General features: G+C 33.6%; 1 protein-coding gene, 1 long non-coding RNA gene and 1 other non-coding gene across 4 annotated transcripts; 2 read left to right on the forward strand and 1 right to left on the reverse strand.

Annotated features, from left to right (window-relative positions):
• The first annotated feature begins 3,192 nt into the window (after positions 1–3,192).
• On the forward strand, positions 3,193–8,283 carry LOC128156315 (uncharacterized). The gene is made up of 6 exons (XM_052818415.1): positions 3,193–3,330; positions 4,862–4,926; positions 5,373–5,519; positions 5,640–5,739; positions 5,838–5,863; positions 5,939–8,283. Exons 1-6 carry the CDS (start codon positions 3,251–3,253, stop codon positions 6,370–6,372), a joined length of 852 nt encoding a protein of 283 aa, XP_052674375.1. The 5' UTR covers positions 3,193–3,250; the 3' UTR covers positions 6,373–8,283.
• Trnaw-cca (transfer RNA tryptophan (anticodon CCA)) lies at positions 7,742–7,813 on the reverse strand. The gene has a single exon. It is a non-coding gene; the product is annotated as a tRNA-Trp (tRNA).
• Positions 8,284–9,068: 785 nt separating the features above from the next.
• LOC128161755 (uncharacterized) lies at positions 9,069–19,122 on the forward strand. 2 transcript variants are annotated; one of them, XR_008240407.1, is made up of 5 exons: positions 9,069–9,175; positions 17,158–17,216; positions 17,491–17,628; positions 17,747–17,853; positions 18,854–19,122. It is a non-coding gene; the product is annotated as an uncharacterized LOC128161755 (long non-coding RNA). The 2 variants fall into 2 exon arrangements; XR_008240406.1 differs by lacking the exon at positions 9,069–9,175 and adding an exon at positions 16,818–17,024.
• The last annotated feature ends 1,053 nt before the right edge of the window (positions 19,123–20,175 follow it).

A 20,175-nucleotide genomic window follows, 5' to 3' on the forward strand; every position in this document is an offset into this window, starting at 1 on the left:
GGTATTAGATAAGTCACAACTTTAGGAAATCACATTGAATCCACAGTATCAAAACGGTCGAATGCCACGTAATGTTTTCAGCTGATGAAAATAACGAAAACTACTATTGTTTGCGTCATTTGCCTTCTGGATGTACAAGTGTTGTAAGGTTTTCGCAAAAGCGAGATTTCCCCCGGAAGACCAGCTATGTAGTGATACCCCCATCGGCTATATCATGAGCAATCTCCCAGGGACGTCTCATTATGCAGCCAGTCTTCCGGATTGAAGTCTTAAAAATCTTTCTCCCAATTTTATAGCAAGACTTCCCCCTCTCGGGTATAGTTTCGGAATAATTTTGTTGATTATTATAACAATTTGTTTTATCTGTATACTTAGTACGTTTTAAGTGCTTTAATAACATTTTTTCTTCATATAAATTACTATTGACATTTGTTTTACTTTTAAATAGTATCTAAATAGTATCTAAGGGTGACACATTTTTCAATAATTATTTTAGAAATATTTACGACCGCGGAACATTCACTGGCAAGATTGGAAGTATACAGCATACGTCAATTTCACTTGTTGCAGTCAAAACATTTGAAATGGGCGCAAACAAATTAACACGGACGTCTGAGAAAACATTGGATTGAAACTGTAGTTATAGGAAATGTACATTTTCAATGTAGCTTTATATTCCATATATATACAATTGTTAAGGATCTTTTGAGAACTGCAATACTCAACATGTGATATGACTATAAAATCATCCTGTAAGAAAAGGGACTTATGATAATAAACATAAGAATATCCAGGGGGGAAATGGATTTTATTTATACAGGATCTACATGTATTATTGTACATTGTCCACAAAGTTTGTACAATGACTCCATTAAGCTAATTTTATCATACCTATTGTTCCTCAGGTGAGCGATGTTGCCCATGGGCCTCTTTGTCTCCCCTTGGATGTTGATAACAGCCACTTTGATATGCACTCTTCTGCAATAAATTCACTAACAGGAGGACCTTCAGTCATAAGAAGAAGTTGATTTCTCAGATTATTTTGGGTTAATCTAGTTCTTTTGTCTGTTTTCAAAATGTTTTGGATTGAAAACCCTCTCTCACAGCTAGCTGTGCTGGGAGAGAGGGTCATCATTACTTCAATAACTTTAAATACAGCACTTAGCTGAGTTGCACCACTTTGTTTTCAGCAATCACTGAAGAAAAAAAATGTCAACTAAAGGGACATGCTTCAAGTGTCTTACTTTAGCTTTTAATAGAGACCACTGTGATACATTACAGACTTTTCTTCTTCTGTGAATAAAAAAGAAAAGCACTCATGGTCAACTATTGACATTAACTCACTAACTCCATATTGGCCAAGTTCAGGTATGAGGACTGGTCAGTTTTTCACATTGGAAATACTAAAATAAGATAATGGTGGTTCATACAATGCTTCAAATCTTTTTGTCACATAGGTAATAACATCAGACAAAAACTTTGTGACTTCATGGTCATCAGTGTAAGTGGGAGTCTGAAGCTTGATTGTCAACTTTACATTGTCATATGTGCATGTCTCGCTATCAAACATATCTATGAATTCTTTCATATGAGTTCCTGGATTTGTTTTCAGTGATTCAAGTGCCAATATAACCCCTTGAATAAGTATTAGTACTACAAACAACAACACTAACTCAGATTGAAAAGATTTTGACATCTCTGCAACAATAGGTAAAAAATCAAGCATAAAATGCCAGACTTTTACAAATTTGAATGTTAGATTTTTTTTCACATAACTAAGAGCTTTGCTTGAACTATCTGTAGATTTACTGGACAAATTATTGTGCTCTAAATAGGTAACAACCTGTTCCAAACATTTTTCACAGCATCAAGAGCTCTAGACTTACTAGCAAGCCATCTGACCTGCTTGAAAAATGTACAAGATCCTTATCTAGTATATCTGAAATAGCCTTTAATTCTCTCCGTCGTTTTGGAGGGTAGTGATAGAACTCATAAATACCTTTGATAACCTCTTCAAAACAATCATTGAGATATTTCCAAGATTTAACAGCATCCAAAATTAACAGCTCTAATTTATGTACATGATTCATGTATTTACCTCCTTTAGACGGAGAATTCAGATTCATGTACATGTATTTACCTCCTTTAGACGGAGAGTTCCGTATAAAAATTATAACGAAAAATGTTCAAATTTCCGAAAATAGTTTGCATTTTTCTTTACTGAAAATTAGTTCGTAGCTTAAAATATTATATTTAAAAGGTAGATCTAATGGTTAATTTTTTAACCACTTAACGTCCTTAAACTTCTCAGTGAATGTGTTCGCCAAATGAACAGCTCAGGTTTTCACTGCGCGTTAATATAATGCAATGCATGTGGTTTCTAGAATGCAACGTTAAATCAATTGGAGGTTTAAGTAGCGTAAAAGTAGCACTATTACCTCTGATCAGTGACCTTTTCAGATTGCTTTAATATTTGTTGTTACTTGCCTGAACCTGACTGGATAGATATTTGTCGGTGCATGCAGAGAATTCCGGTTTAGATAATAATGCTTTCTTTGGAGATCGCTTGTTGTTTTCTTTTATTTAGTGGCCAAATGAATGTTTATGATAAAAGAGTGGGGTTTAATTTGTGTGTTCATTGCAAGTCAGTTTGTATAACAAATGAACAGCTTTAACCATATATAATATAATGCTTTGATAATGAAGGTACTGTAACATATACTTTTAAAATTGGTATGTTGCTATGATGAAATAAATTTAAATTATGTTAAACTATGTAAATTGCTGTATATAAAATTAATGTAACATGAGATATTTTAAGGTTTTTTGGCTGCCTTATGCACTAAATTTTAAAGAAAATTCTATTGGTATAATTGTATTTAAATAAAAAAAATGTAATAAATTTAAAAAAAACAACAACAATATTATAGTTCAATTACTCAACGAATTATGTTTAAACATATCTTAATTAAGATATTTATCAGTCGTTCTATTATTCAAGTAAAATTTAGGTACATTTGCCAAGTTTATCAAAGATTCAAAACGCGATATATTGTTTCCTTAAAAGCGTTTACGGTAATTAAAGTATATTGATGATGTACAAAGTCCTGAACTTAGGTTGGCACTTCCTTCAATATATTTGCAATATTCTCACTAATTGCCAATTTGATTAATTAGAAATAAATACTGGTATTATAGATTGCCTGTTGCTATTGACTTGCTACCTTACAAATGGTAATTTTCTATAATCATGGTTCTTTGTGGTAGTATTTTCATGTGCTATCTCATTTCATTATGCAACTCAGATAGCAATGGTGTATGCAGTGAAAGGTGAGCAATTGATTTTGTTTATGTCATTTTAGATTTAAGAAACAGTATTGGTCAGAGTATTTGTGTAAAGGAATGAGTCTTTTCTGGATTTCGACTAGTCAAACGTAAACTTGATTAATGTTCATTAAATCATGATAAAAGAAAATTAAAATAGTACATTTTTCTTTCTTTTTTTACTATCATACAATTTGGAACAGAAATAGTAATCAGTGTTTAGAATCTAACAAGGTCTATATTTTTGGCGCAATATTGGCGTAGGAAAATATCACATGTTTTGCAATTCAGAATTGTTGTACATTAATGAGTCTGTTTAAGCATTTTTAAAAAGATAACACTAATGTTGGATTTTTCAACTAATGTGAACTAATGATATAATACTTGGGTTTCATAATATGTTTTAGAAATATGATTTGCCTATCAAATTACATTTTTATAAGCTTTTTAAAGCGCCTATTCTATACATAAATGTGTGTGAAAAAATTACTAAAATCAGTTTTTCTTTCGTATTAAATGGTCATATTTATAATATAATATTTTCTCTGTCTATTTATATCTTTATATAATATCTTCATATTACGTAAAAAGGTATTTTTATATTGGAAGTATAAAAAAAATAATCAAAATATCTTCAAAATTAAAAAAAAAATAGACGAAATGCGGGCTAAGCAATATCAAATTTAGTTTATATATCTATTCCAATTTAGTAGTATAAGCTAATAGACATTGTGATAGTCTATCATTTCAATGAAGAATAGAATCTTCATATCTTAAACAGATATCTACATAACTGCAAAAAATAAAATTTATTTCTATTACCCTTTAAATTAAGGAAAAAGGTAGTGACCTTGACCTGACCTTTATGAGAAAACAAGGAGGTCCAATATAATTAAATTGATAGAATCATGTGGTTAAATGATATGTTTGACTGTGTAAAAATTTCATGACGTTCTTGTTACATGTATAAGAGGTATGTTTGATAAAGAGAAGACTCTTTCCTTAATATTCCGTTATACAAAACCCAGCGCGGTAATATTTTATAATTTATATTGAGAATGTTTGGTTCGCTCAAATTATATGTTTTCATTTTACAGTTTTTGTTTCTATTATAGTATAATATTCATAAAATTGTTAAGCCTATTACCAATGGCCATGCTGCAATGAAATGTTAACGCCTTTTAAAAAAATATGCATAAAATTAAAACAGATGAACTTTTGTTGCATTGATATAGCTGAATCTTCATTTGTTATATTCATATTCTCTTTCATAATCTTAATATGATCTTGTGGACCTTTTTTCGAATATATGTTGTACAAAATTTGCACTCGGATATTCAAAGTGTTTTAAAGTATATTATTACGCTAGGATGGGAGTTTTGATCTGTTCAAAAGTGAAGAGAACAGGAAATTTAAGTTAATGTACATTATTGACGATTGCTGGAAATAAAATCAAAATATAAACTTATGCCGGAGTAAAGTTTCCACAAAATTTGTAATGCACACGTGTAATAGAAAGAAAACATTTTCGTTTCAGTGAAAAGAACGAAATCTTCTGTTGTGCTGATTATTACAAAGATTTTGAATCTAGGTCTTGCTTACGTAAGTGAATTACTAATGTTGTTTCTTTTGATCATTCAGGAGGAAATAATATAGTTATACAACGAGATGCAGTTAACTATTTCTACAAATTTATATAATTAAATTTGAATTCAAAGTCTGAAAGTAACAGGCCGACTTGCATAGGCTTCCTGGCCGTTGTCCTACTTATGTATTCGCAAGATGTATCTTGCTCTCATGAATTATGTATGAACTACTCCGCTCTGCACATTCAGGCATTTATTAATTTAAGAGGTAATGTACATACTCATGCATCTATACTCAATAATTTCATAACTTGACTCTTGTTAAAATGACTCAATAACTGTAAAGATTTCTGCGTCTTTATAGTTGGACTAATAACTTTTCATAAAACACGATTGCACATACGATATCGGTCATTGATTACAATGTATCTTCGATGATCTGAATATTCATACATTTTACAGCCTGCATCGGTTCATTTGGACACAACTGCTCTCTGACGTGTAATGATGGATACTTTGGTCATGGGTGTCGGATCAAGTGCGAATGTAATGACTCACAAACATGTGAACCGCATATCGGATGTACTCCAAGAAGCAATCATTATAATGGTTTAAAAAGACATTTGTGTATATCTGATCTTTTTTTAAATAATATGTAATGTATAGCTTCCTTTATAAATGGAAAAGCTGTATAAGAGATGCACACCCTAGTATAGTTATACTTAACAGGTTCTACACTGAGCACCAACTACATGTATATAGTAGTTGTCATTGCGATTATCCTTTCTGTGCTTGTAATTGGAATGGCTTTGTATACCCGTAGAAACATGTGAGTATCACTGGTTAAATTTTTATACGTTGCTTGAGTAAATGATCGATCGTTACTATGCATTAACTGTCTTGTAATGACGTATTATTTGATTTTAGACTGAACAAATTAAAAGCAAACTCAGGTAAAACACTTTTGCTATTTCCTAAAATTCATATCATTTAGCCAGCATATTAATTATTGAATCGTCTTCGTTTAGATAATGAATGTTCAGTGGAAAACAGGGAGGATCGGATACTCTATCAGAATGCTTCTTCATCACAAATGATTGAGAATCAAGTAAATCCATCCAGCATTTGCTTACAGTCACAACCTAATTCAAATGGCAATACAATAACAGACAACAACTGGATATCACAGGGATATCAAAGACCGAAAAAGGCCCTGTTGATACCGCATAATACTGTTGAGAGTGGTTACTCTGAAATTGATAGTAGTAATCCCCACATTCAAGACAATGGTCGTGATGCTGTGGCGGTGCTATTAAAGTCTAACGTTATTGACGATGATTATACTCAGGCAATATCGGACGAAAATAACAGCTGTCTTAAAATAAACAAGAAGGAAGGTTCGGTTGATAAAACCTCGCGTGTATACATTTCTATGAATTACAAACCTATGGAGCAACACTAAACATTTTCTCAATAGCATGTAAGATGTAACACAAACAAATTCTCATTAAATTTTAGAAATTTAAAGGACTGCATGCTTGATACTGATATGCTTGCACCCGCTCTACTAGGAGTAAATGATATCTCAGCCAAGTAAATCTATTATATAACATTAATAATGTTTCCTTTTCATACATTACTATTTAGCAATTAATGTATTAACTAGGCAATCTGATCATATATCAATTTCCGTATTTGGAGAGAAAGAGGTGTCAGTTTAACAACGAAGACTTTTATTTTATAAACGACTAGTATGCACCGTTCATGTATCAGTGATTTATGATTGATTTTCAAGTTGAGAATTTTATTCACAGTATATAAAAAATACACACAAACTACAAATATTACAGTAGGGTGTATGAATACAAATAAGGTGACAAAGCAATTAAATGTACGAAATAAGAAAATTGTGTAAGAAAATAATACATTTACTATTTCCTATGAATTACTTTTTCATATAATTTAAATTTTTTTTTTAAAAACCACAGGCTTTGCATAAAGACTTTTTCTATTTTGTTTTCCCCACGGGGAAACATTTTTTATTGTTGCATATTAAACTCCTAAAAATCACCAAATAAAGATAACTATAGCCGATTTCTATTCAGGAATGGTCTTTTCCATGGTAGATTACCCTTTTTTTAACGAAAGTGTTGATATCCAATTCAATTACATGTAATAAAAGGTTTTTATATCAATAAGGAGAAAATATTGTAAACATAATTATGTTCCCACAATAATAAATATCCATTTAAAGTGATACCTAATCATCTATCATCTAAAGTTATTTCCGTAAACATAAATTTCCTCTTCAACAAATATGCTGTGAAAACGACTTTTACATATAGCTATAGAAATTATGTCAGACCAATTTGCATAAATTATCCGTTTCCTGCAGAATGATATCTATAGTGATATTTAGGTACATTTATTTATTTATACATTGTATTTCACAAAAAATTGTTTTCTGTTAAAATCATTGGCAGGATATGAAAAAAAAAATAAAATTAAAACGTGTCTTAGTCTTCATGTTGTACATATATAATGACATCATGAACAATGTACATGTATACGAAATTTGAAAGGTCCATGCAAATCTTATTTCTCATGTCAATCATATTTTCAATAATTTTGCAATCAATTTATCAAAAGTTAGTCATACCAATCTTAGCGATGTTGTGATGATTTGGAAAAATAAGTTTTGATCAAGCATGCTCTGATTACAGAACCAACTGCGTTTTATAATACATGTATATATAATTTAACTGGTGTGACTGTCTCCAGCTTTTGCCACAAAATCCTTTGAACTTGGTCATTTACTGCAAAAAACATTCTGATCCCGACGTGATTTGAACACGCAACCTTCTGATCTGGAGTCAGACGCGCTACCGTTGCGCCACGAGATCGATGACATACATCAATGTACTATTGAATTTAAATATGTTTGCTTTATATAGAAATTTTACCAGCCATTCATGTAACTGTATCGTTGAGTAAATGGTAATTTTTCTTTGAAGATTTAATGTGAATATTTTCTTATGGTTTACATAACATAAAAAGTAAAAATTGAGCAAATGATGTTTGTACAATGATGTAGTTACCCTCGAATTAGAGTTCGCCATTTGGGTTTTAAATAATATTGAATAGTTTAATTATCGCATTAACCAGTTGAATTATCGTATAAACCTCGAAAACAGCAAACGTCTGTCTTAAAGGAGGAATCTTTTAAAAATAATCTTCTAGAAAAATCCACACAATGCTACGTATAAATTTAAAATCTTACTGCGTTGATGTCTGAAACACTTTCGGTCAACATCTGGCTTATTAATTTTAACATTTACAGTTACTTGTATGTGTCTTATGTTTTACAATAGAAGCTTTGGATTTAACAGTTGAAATTTAAGTAGGTTCGAAATATAATTCTTGTACCAATAGTATATCCTGTGTATTTTTGTTATTGTTTTTGAACAATTTTAATTAAAAGGTCTTCAAGGAAGAAACGCACGGTTCGTTTAATTGCGGGATTCCTTTTTCGTTTACACTGCTACATGTAATATGATTCATATTTCACAATGAAAGTACTTAAAAGAGGAAATAAAAAAACTAAAAACCTATCATAAAATGCGGAAATTATTGGCAGGATATGTATCACTTTACACTTCACTATAAACGTAATAAATAGTGTTGAAGGATTTTGAGTACCAAGGCTGTACAGATATGAAACGACTATTTTCAAGAGATAAAAGCTCATATATTTTCGAGGGATTTCTCTATTGTCAGATATGTTTGTCGGAGGGTACTTCACAACGAATCCATAAATGTACTCTCGCACAATTTGTAATTTTTATAGCTGCGATGTCAACAAGCCCGGTCATCGCCTGTTCCCATATTACTTTTAATATTTTTGGAATCTTCTCAGCCTTTATTATTTATGACATGGTTGCTTATATATCTTCACAAACATATCAATAATAATTGGACTTCATTTATGCACCATTAGACATTAAGAAATAAAGGACCCACAGGGCTTAATTGGCGGTCATCTGCGGAACACATTAAACCAGTAATAATAGTTTTTCCTAAGTGACTCAAATGACCGTAAAAAACACATGCTCACTATAGACCATATCCCCCATTACAAACACATAACCCCTCTCCCATTGGCTGTATATGGGAGTAGAGAAGACAACGAAAAAGACGACTTTCGAAATGGCAATATTACCCCTCGCTTGAACTCTCACCAAGAGGCCATGAATTTCACCAATAAGGTAAAAGGCTTGATGGACAACATCATAATTCAAATAAGAATTTAGCTTGTCTCAAATATATATATATATATGGTTTTTTCTAAAATTGAATAAATTTTACTGAATGGTCGGATTGGCCTCCACCTGAGAGCCTGATGCCGTAATCGAGTGGGCTAACTGTATTCGGCGCGTCCGCGCGCTCGCGCAACAGATTTTGTTTGTAAATTAGATTATCGATTATACGATTTTATTTTCATCGGGCACGATGTTTCACTCTGCCAGAATGAGTAGAGTTGATGCACAAAGTTATGAATAATCCTGATATCAATGAGTTTGATTTAAATGAGGCACTTGGTGTCCTTTTCAATAGAAATTTATTAGAAACATTGAGTATATGAGATTGTAGAGATGATAAATGAATGAGAGAAAAATCTAAAAATGTTTTAATACTGTGAATTATGTTTGTTTGATGTGTTCGTTATAATACAATTTTATGTTTTTTGTCATCAAACTTCATGTTATTTTCATATAATGCTAAATACCATTAGAAATCAGCTTTATTTTTTCTCGAGAGCATTGGGGAGAGGGAAGCACAATCAGCTGGATGATGTTAAAAATATTTCTTGCGATAATGAGATAATTCTCTGTACTATAATAATAATTATTGTAGTAGAGAAAATTATCATAGTTCTAAAATAAATATTAGAATGTCAGACATCTGTGTCCTGGACCACAATCCACGCGGTGAAATCGTACCCTGGATAAGTATTCATTGATCATGTAATAAGGTACGGGTTCAAGGCTGAGAGGACAACATAATATTATTTGGATAGATATATCCTGTGCGCATATGTATAGTAGTATCTTGTTTATTATTATTTGAATTGGCAAGAAGTAATAACAATATATCGGGAATAGGTGCAGGAGAAAATTTGAAGTTATAGAAAATGTCTGTACAAGCCATGTTCTTTTCATAACCTTACGATATTATTGCTCAGACGACGATTAGCAGTGTATAAACATATATTTGATATCATTCACACTAATACAGTATGGACAAATCTTGCGATTAAATCACTTAGCTATACATGTAAATTTACATATACTGGACGGCCCCGTACCCCGGTTTATAATGTTTAGGCCAGTTGGGCTATTGACTCAACAAGTCCAATTTCTAAACGATTATACATGTACATTCTAAATAGGGACATATGTGTTTGTAAAACACCGATACCCTGTTTGGCATCAGAGACATAAAACATTTGTGTTTGTATTATTTATGTCTCTGTTGGCATTTAATGCCAAGATTAGTCTTACAAAAGTAGACTGGACTCCAGGATCAATGCATGTCATATTAAAAATTAAAAAAAATGTTAGGTGATGTCCAAAGAAAATAAAAGCAAAAGCTCTAACAGCTCAAAGTTATAGCAAAATAGACAATATCCATTGTCAAATGGTTTGTGTCACTACAGAATAATTGTGCAATTTATGAATTTAAAGCTATATCCCTAACTTTTATAAAAGTGAATCAAAACTATTTGTCAAGGTAATTACTATTGGGGTCGAAACTTAAGCGATGATGCTTAAAATAAAGAAAAATCGACGTCATTTGAGTGTTTTACTACGGACAGATTTTACTTGGAATAAAAGAGATGAGATGGACGCGCTGACGCGCCGAATACAATTAGCCACTAAGTGGCCTTAAATTTCGCAAATGGTATATGTAGACGGCCCGGGCTGCGAATTTATTGGCATCATAATTACCGGTATGTTATAAGTTTGTATCAAATATATATGGGAGTAGAGGAGATAAAATAAGATTTGAATACATATGCTTGGTCCTACCCTTTTGTCGGAACTCCTACTCCAGGGGCCACGAATTTATAATTTTGGTAGAGGTCTTCACGGACATCATAACCATTCAGTTTTTCCTCCACATTTTGAAATGTGGTCATTTTTAATTGCATATTTGGCCCTGCCCATGATTGCATCATGAGGTCACAAAGGTGGTAAGGTAATAAATTTCACAATTTACATTCCTTTTATATTCTAAATATTCTTCAATTCGAAAATGATCTCAATATTAATTGTCCTAGTAGTTTTGAAGAAGAAGTTATAAATGTAAAACGGACGACGCTAGACGTACGACGACGGACCTCCGCGACTCAGGTGACCTAAATATATTGGAGTTTTAACGCTTAAAGGGGCATGGTCACGATTTTGGTCAAAAATTATTTTCCCGATTTTAATGTTAACAATGCCTCAGTAAGGCATTTTTAATTGGCAACCAGAATTTAACTGTCATTCGTTGAGATATAAGCGAGTTACAGAGCTTACAATTCTTTGCTTTGTAAACAAAGCTTTTGTTTACATTTTGAATGTTGAAGTGAAAACTTTAGTTTTAGACTGGAAATGAATGTGGTTAACGTGAAGATCTATTTATTTATGCTTAAAATGAGTAAGAAGATGGAAAAATCAGCTTGAAAAAAGAACTTTTATCCGTATATTGAACTAATGTAAACAAAAACAGGGCACGAGCCTTGTTTATATGGCAAAGAATTGCGAGTCCTGTATCTTGCTTATAACTTCACTACTGACTCTCAAATTTCATTTGATTATTAGAAATGCATTCCTAAAGCATTGTAAATGATCAAACAGAAAAATAAAATTTGACCAAAATCGTGAACATGCCCCTTTAAACCAGCGCCAACACAATTGTTAGATTAATCCTAATTACGATCTGGTGTGACATCCGGTGTATCTTTATTATGGCGCCATACTTGTATTCACTTTGGCGTTTATTTTCTATAAGTTTATATAAATAAACTTCATGGAACATAGTTCATAACGTAGTGCCTGTGTTTCAATCAAGGTTAGCGCATATGGTGGTAAATTATTTGCTCCTGTATGGCGAAATGACGTATTATGCGATCTTATCTAAAAAATAAATAAATCAAAAATGTTTAATTGTACATAATGTTGCGTAGGAATGATATCATCACCACCGCCGTAAAATGATCAATTTGAAAAATCTAAAATCAATATCTGAAAAAACATGTATGTATTTATCGGCAAATATTTTGTTAATCAGTTTAACATGACGACATCTTTGTACCATACGAATTATATCTATAAATGTTAAATATGTAGATTTGTCAAGACTTTAACATGGTACTTAACAAGATAGTTACATGTCTTTCTAATTGAGACGACATAAAAACTGTTCTTAGTGAAAAGCTGTACAAGATTGAACATTATCCTGTACAGTGTCATCTCGGAGCGCTCTTAAATCTCCAATGACTAAGAGTTTTATAGGACTACTTAATATCCTTCTATCACGCTTTGCATTGATAATTTGATCTAAAAATGTGTTTTCAAAGATCATCTGGCCAACTTCTGCTTGATCAAACTAAGAATATTCACGTCAGATGAGGAACAAAAGCTGGACGCAAATTCCTTAGACATATCCAATCAGTGTGTGCTTAGAGGCATGAATTCAAGGAGCGCCGACAACTTAGAGGTGTAAATGAGCACAACTTGGTTCAAATACCTACTAATAACAACCACAGGGACATAACAGATAAATCCATCAGTCTGCATCTGATTAATGCCAGATCTGTTGCAGGAAAAGCTGTATCTCTCTGTGAACATATCACTGAAAAATGCGTCGATATTTTGGCTATCACTGACACATGGTTGCGCGAAGGAGATGACCGTCACATAAACGACCGCTGTCCTCCTGGGTACAAATTTGTTGGTGTGCCAAGACCTACGTCTAAGGGAGCTAGAGGGGGAGGAGTTGGTTTTGTAATCAAGGCAAACATAGACGTCATATGTATCCCTAAAAAAGAAATCAAACATTCGAAACTTGCACTGCCAGACTAAATGGCAACCATCCTGTCACTTCAGTGTTAGTTTATCGCCCTTCTCCCTCACGACAAAAATGGTCTTAAAATGACCCAATTTCTCCAAGTGTGGGAACAGTTCCTGTCACACCTTTGCACAACGACTCCATCTCAACTGTGCATCCTCGGAGATATGAACATCCACTCTGACAATCCGGATATTCCCAACACCAAACAATTGAAGAATATGGCTGGTTTTGACCTCAAACAACATGTAGATGTCCCCACTCACACAGCTGGATATACCCTTGACCTACTGTTCACAAGAGATGACCCTGTGCATCCACTGCTGAAGTCAATCTCTGTGACTGATTTAAGGATATCAGATCTCTATGTTGTTAAGTGCAAACTCTACACTAGCCCACCACCCAGGCCAAACAAAGCTTGACTAGCAAGTGCATCTCTACAGAAATATTAGCACATCAGCAAGGAGAATCGCTGTCTTCCTTCACAGAAGGGACCAATGTCAACGATCTGCTATCATGCTATCAGATTTTGGCTCTAGAGTAAAAGATGTGTTAGGCAACATAGCACTCCTTCGAACCATCACAATCAAAGGTGATTCCCTTTAACCGTGGTACAATGACTCCATCCATAAAGCAAGACAACAGAGAAAACAGTTGGAACGTAAAGCCAAGACCTCAAGCCTGGAGGTACATAGACAGATGCTTAAAGAGCACACCCGAGCTGTAATGCACATGATCAACTTAGCAAAGTCCCGTTACTATCAGGAGAAGCTCACAACGGCAGACATTAAAAAGACGTTTAGAGTAATAAGCAGTCTCATGAATTATAATGCAGGGACTCCCTTGTCATCGAGTACCAGTGACCAGACCCTTGCTGACGAATTTGTACTCTTCTTCAATAACAAAGTGCAAAAGATCAGACTAGGTTTGGACAAGTCAGATTTCAAGGACAATACAGCTTGTCCGGACCTGGACAAACCGGTACCTGAACTTCGTTCCTTTAGGGTCCAGACGCAGGAAGAGTTGGACAAGGTTATCAAGAGATGTGCAAGTAAGACCTGTTCTCTCGATTCCATTCTTACAGCGCACTTGAAGAACAGCTCTTTTCTTCCTATTGTCTTACGGACCTGGTGAATGCATCATTTTCATCTGGGATCTTTCCAGATAGGCTAAAACCTGCACTTGTTTCTCCATGTTCAAACATCATATTGATCAGTAAGGTCATTGAGCGTGTTGTAGCACAGCAACTCAAGAATCATGTCTTCAACAATGGTCTGCATGATAACCTGCAGTCGGCATACAAGTCAGATACTAGCACCGAGACAGCCATCCTGCGAATAAAGGCAGACATAGAAGAGGTTTTAGATGAAGGTGACGCCATACTCCTAATCCTTCTCGACCTTAGTGCCGCATTCGACACCATAGATCATTCTCTCGTTAGAGAGACTGCAAAGAGAGGCTGGAGTGACGGAATCAGCATTCTCCTGGATGCAGTCATATCTCAATGGCCGAACTCAGGCAGTAAAAATCAATAACACTGTATCCTCAGATGTGTCACTGTCCACGGGAGTGCCCCAAGGCAAGGATCTATTTTTGGCCCTCTTCTTTTCCTGGTGTACCTTCTACCACTTAGAAGAGTTATCAACAAGCATGCCATTAACCGCCTTGGATTAGCAGATGGCACACAACTTTACAGCCGATTGAATGTCAAAAACACAACCATGCGTAACTTTCAAGTCAAAACCATGGAAAACTGCATAGCATCTGTTCGATCTTGGATGACAAACTAAACGACATAAAAACTGAGGTAATGGTGGTTGCTAGTTCCCCTAACCAGTGCCGTCTGAGAGATATCAGGATTAAGATTGGCGAGGCAATAGTAACACCTAGGTCCAATGTAAAAAAAACCTTGGTACTGTCTTAGACGCTACACTATCAATGAAGAATCAAGTCAGAACTGTCGCCAGAAAGATGTACTTTAACATTCGCACAATCTCGAAGGTGAAACACCATCTAACCCAAAAAGCTTGTGCAAATGTCATCAATGCAACAGTCATATCCCATCTTGACTACCACAATGTTCTCCTGCTTGGCATAACCGATCGTCAGATGCACCAGTTACAAGTGGCTCAAAACAGCGCTGCACGTTGTCAAACAAACACATTGCGCTAGTACTTCAAGAACTACACTGGCTGCCTGTAAAACAACGTGTTATATTCAAAGTACTGACAACCATCCACAAATCACTACATTCCTCAACAGCACCAACATACTTGAGCGAACTATGTTCTGTCTACCAACCACGTAGGACAATGAGATCATCATCTGATCAATGGAAACTGGTTGTGAAGAGGTCATCAAATAAATACGGCGCAAGAGCTAAAACATTCTAGGTGTCCAACTGTGGAATGAACTACAATTGGAACTTCGTAAGCTTAAAACACACGGAGCATTCCGCAAGACCCTCAAAACACTGTTGTTCATGCGTGAATATAAAACATAGACGATTAGTATGTAAAGACTACGCATGTACACATCCTACTCCTCCTTGAATTCTGTTTTAGATAAGCTCCTGTTGTTTTATCATCACTCTTCTAATATTTTTTTAAAGTAAGTCTAACAAAGCATTTATTAGCACACCCCTTTTATTAACACAGTGTACAGCGCATAGAAACTACATGTATATTTTGCGCTATTTTTTGCATGATTCACGGAAAACATACATTAGGTTTAACACAAAAGTTTACTTTGTATAACATAGACGACCGAGCAATGGAGTTGTAAGAAAAAGCTATCAAACTATTTTGCAATAGTTACAAGAAATTGAAGCTAGAACCCGATTCGCTAGCATGTTTTATACATTATTAAAAGATCACTTTAAGATGAACCTGCACGAGATGTTAGATCTTGCATAGCGAATCGTAAACTTTAGGATAGAGTAAAGGTCAGACGACACGTTCCTCGAGAATCTTTTTTGTATCTCCTCGTAATAAAGAGTTCCAATAAAAAAATTTAATTTTATAATAACTTTAAAAATGATCAAAATTTACTTGTGTTTGTTTATATGTCTAGATGGTCCAGTGGTTAGAACCGTGGCCGCTCACTGTCATAAGCGTAGAGGTTCTAGAGGTCGTGAGTTCAAGGCCCCGCCCCGGCGAAGATATAGTTCTATTTCAGTGAAATTTGCTGTGCTGTAGATGTATTAATTTTTATATCAGTAATTCAAGTGTATTTTCAAGAAGATTATATAGGAAATTGCATACTCTAGTATTTTGCAGAAATGCCTGGTAAGGTACCCTAATTTTTTGCAAGAAAGATTGTCAAAGTAGGTGTAAACCATTAACAAATTCCTGGAAAAAGTTATCTAAAATTGAGGAACGTGTCGTCTGACCTTAATTAAATTGGATACCTAGAATAGTGACTGAATACTCGATTATAAATGATGATCCTAAAATGACAACGTTTAAAAAAGATCAAAGTGTAAATAACACAGAAAATCTGGATTTTATTTTACTTTTAATTGATGAACGTAGTTTGGATACCTAGGCATTTATGATACTGAACAAAAAGTGAAGGAAGTGGAAGTTCGTGACAGATTATTGCTTAAAAAAACCCAAAAAGTTAAGAAACGTTTTTGTATTAATTACTATTCAAATATGATATTAATTTATAGTGCAAAGTACCGACCCCCCCCCCCCCCCCCCCATAAAAATACAAAACAAAACACAGGACCTTGTGTATAATATAGATTGATGGCATCAAAAGCACTTGGAGAATAAATAATGCTAGTTGTGTACATGTACTTCCTATTAATGTATATTGCGAAGATGAGGAACTATTCAATTATACTATAGCTTTGTTCAGAAAATCTCATCGCAATAATTGTATTATAAATGTTTCTTTGACATGATGTATCATGCTTAATTATTACTATATTTTCATTTTTTGTCATTTCTTTGCATTGTGCTTTTCATTTTATCAAAGCATCTGTAGTGGAAGGTAAGTTACCTTAAAATTATAACTGAATAAAAATATTGGCTAGATACATGTACATATACTTCCTTCATATTATTTGGGGAAATAGAAAGGAGAAAAATTAATCTTCAGATTCAATTTGGAATACTTGTTTCAGGAATTATCGATCCTGTTGTACTGATTATTTCAAAGACGTTCAATCTGGATCATGCAAACGTAAGTATTACGTTCTGTTAATGAATTTATCATTGTAAAAATGAAGGATCTGGATCTATTAATGTAACCTAAGTATTGTTTGCGTACTGCCATGATGAATCTTAATGTGGTTCATGTCAATTTTATGACCGTTTTCAAATAAATTAAAAATAGTTTACTCTATCAATTTTAGGACTCAGGTATAACATCACATCGTCATCAGCAATAAGGGTATTTTAAAAGATGTCCTTGGTTGTATAAGTCTTTCTCTTTAGCTATCTAGTTTTCATTACAGCGTGCATCGGGTCATTTGGACATAACTGCTCTTTCCCATGTCCAAATGGATACTACGGTCATGGTTGTCGATATAAGTGTGATTGTAACGACACTCAAACATGTGAACCACAGATCGGCTGCCTAGCAAAAAACAATGGTATAAAAAAAATTCCAACTTTGAATTATTCAATCCTTATTTTTCTTCATAAACAGAATTAAGAATGTGAGGTGTATTTTGCATAATGTATTTACCTTCCAAATACATACAATTTCAGGTCAGAAAAATTCCTTATTGAAAACCATACATGTACATGTAGCCGTAATCGTTTCTTGTTTTCTTGCCGTACCAGACATTGGATCATCATTTGGGTAGTCAATTAATGTGAGTGTATTTATACGTGTACTGTCATATATATTTCAAAGTGCAAAGATTGGATTTTCGCCAATATCCTTTGTTTGTATGATGTTTAATAGTGTTGTAAACTAAGCGTGTGAATTTATATGCTATTCCACACCATCATAACTTCTTGTTCGTCGGACCCCGCGCGCTCGAATGTAAATAGAACTAAACAAATATTATTAATTTCCCGCATCCAGGAAATTTTGCGCTGTTTTCTGTTCTATTTCCGCCTTATTTTATTCCTATTGTTTTGTTTTAATTTATTAATTAGAAAGAAGTGAAAACAAATTAAGTGTATGCACATATATATTTTTGTACCGCCTACAAATATTAGCTACAACATATAATTTTATTATTTAATCACTCGCCCGCTCGTATCTTTTTTCACTGGATGACCGACGAACAAAAAATTATATTAGTGTGGCCCTATCTATCTTATCAAGATTTATATCGGATTTTGAATTAACAAATTAATGCCTTTATACATGTAAAACACATTAATAAACAAAATATTATATAATTTATAGTTATATATCTTACAGTATCATGTACCTAGACTCTTTCTTCTTCTTTTTTTTTTACATTAGACTTCATTTGTATATTTTTCTTTCGAAACTCATCGATGGTAATCTACACGACTGTAGCGCTTAAAACCGGTTGTAGAACAGCCGTATCTTTCTCCCTCTGCTGTTTGAAGCATTTTCTTTTCCAACGGTCAATCATTTTACCAAATTCATTCCTGTATATCCGTTATTAATTCTTTTAATTAATGTCTTAAAGAGGCAAAAAACATATGTCTGTCCAATTTCTATCTATGATAATGAAGTCTTTAAATGCAATACTGGCATTACCATTTCGTGCAATTAAATAAAGATATTTTTGTGTATTATTCTGATTTAAAAATATACATATGTCCAACTGCATTTACACAATGAAAAATTATATTTTTACTAACGTTTATATACCTTTTCCTTGATTTCAGAAATCGTAACGTGAGAAGATGGATGAAGGAAACTGAAAGAGAATAACTGGGATAACATTTGTTTGCTTCACTTTTTAAAAAGCAGATTATTTCGTTAAATGCAACATCCTTTTAAAATTTAATTGATAATAATGTAATGGATAGGTTAATTTTGCATAATGTCTTTTTCAAGCATTGATTTCTATTGAATGTTGATTTTAAATACAAATTGTTTGTAATGTTTTAGAACACCTGTTGACTTATTTAATTAAAAGAATCGCTTTCATGAAATCAAAATGAAAAAGCGTTATTCATTTCACTCAAACACAAATTGTACCCAAAATAGTCCAAGTGACTGTTCTTACTTACTTAAGCCGGTCTTTCAGTAAGGAACATAGGCCATCAACATCAGTCCTCCAAGTTACTGAACTTACATTAAAGTTAACATTATTTGTTCTTTAGTTTAAACAGGCAAGTTGCAATGTAAATGTCTAGGCCAAAGAGGTTTTTTTAAGAAGATAATTGACTCAATAAAAAAAACGGGGTAGAAAAAACTAGGGGAAAGATCGGTTTTTAACCTACGTTGAAAAGAACTCTTCCATACTATATTTACAGCAAACCATATACATTGAAATATTGTAGTTTATTGAACGTGGTCGTTGATTTGTTTTCAACCAATGCATCACAGTTACCTTTACCCTTTAGAATAATTTTAACCCAGGACCCATGTTGCCATCTTCGCTAGCCAAGGGTTTTCGGTCCACTTTGCTCCCCATAAACCCTTGGCGGATTTCATAACGAAATCTCGGTGACAAGCTCCGTTTTATGATTGGCTGCAGCTGCGAGTAGCTGATCCAATCGCAGTGCTTGTAAATATAAACTTTAAAAGAAAACACATGTGTGATCTTTGGTAACACATTCGGTGCTTTTAACAGTTCTCGAGTACAGTGCCTCCCCAACGATGGTCTAACCAGATCGCTTTAAAAACCAATATTTTTTACTAATATTGAACATAGTTCTACAAACTTGTCAAGGCTCGCGTGATAGCATGGGAAGTAAACATGGCGAATGTAGGAGTTGCCTATCCCGTTAATATATACGTCCCTGTTTATGGTTATTGCTTTTAAAGGTTCAATGGGCTCTGTTTTATTTAATTTCTTTGGTCCACAATATTCACGACAACGATACCTGGTTTTATGGCATGAAAGCTTTCAAATAAATCGGCGACTTTTTCACTCCCGGTACACAGGTCCTTGCAAAACACTAGGTATAAAACATTCCGTGCTTTCCCTAGGTTATAACTTAATTCGTATTTAATAGCATCGTTAATTATGTTCCGATAT

The sequence above is a fragment of the Crassostrea angulata genome, chromosome 1 (genome assembly GCF_025612915.1).
Source record: "Crassostrea angulata isolate pt1a10 chromosome 1, ASM2561291v2, whole genome shotgun sequence".
NCBI classification, from domain to species: domain Eukaryota; kingdom Metazoa; phylum Mollusca; class Bivalvia; order Ostreida; family Ostreidae; genus Magallana; species Magallana angulata.

What these genes read in the sequence shown, in the direction of transcription:
- LOC128156315 (XM_052818415.1), top strand. Translation starts at nt 3,251, where the DNA reads ATGGTTCTTTGTGGTAGTATTTTCATGTGCTATCTCATTTCATTATGC. An exon ending in AATGGTGTATGCAGTGAAAG is followed by an intron (nt 3,331 to 4,861) that starts GTGAGCAATTGA and finishes TTTTCGTTTCAG; the next exon opens with TGAAAAGAACGAAATCTTCT. An exon ending in TGAATCTAGGTCTTGCTTAC is followed by an intron (nt 4,927 to 5,372) that starts GTAAGTGAATTA and finishes TACATTTTACAG; the next exon opens with CCTGCATCGGTTCATTTGGA.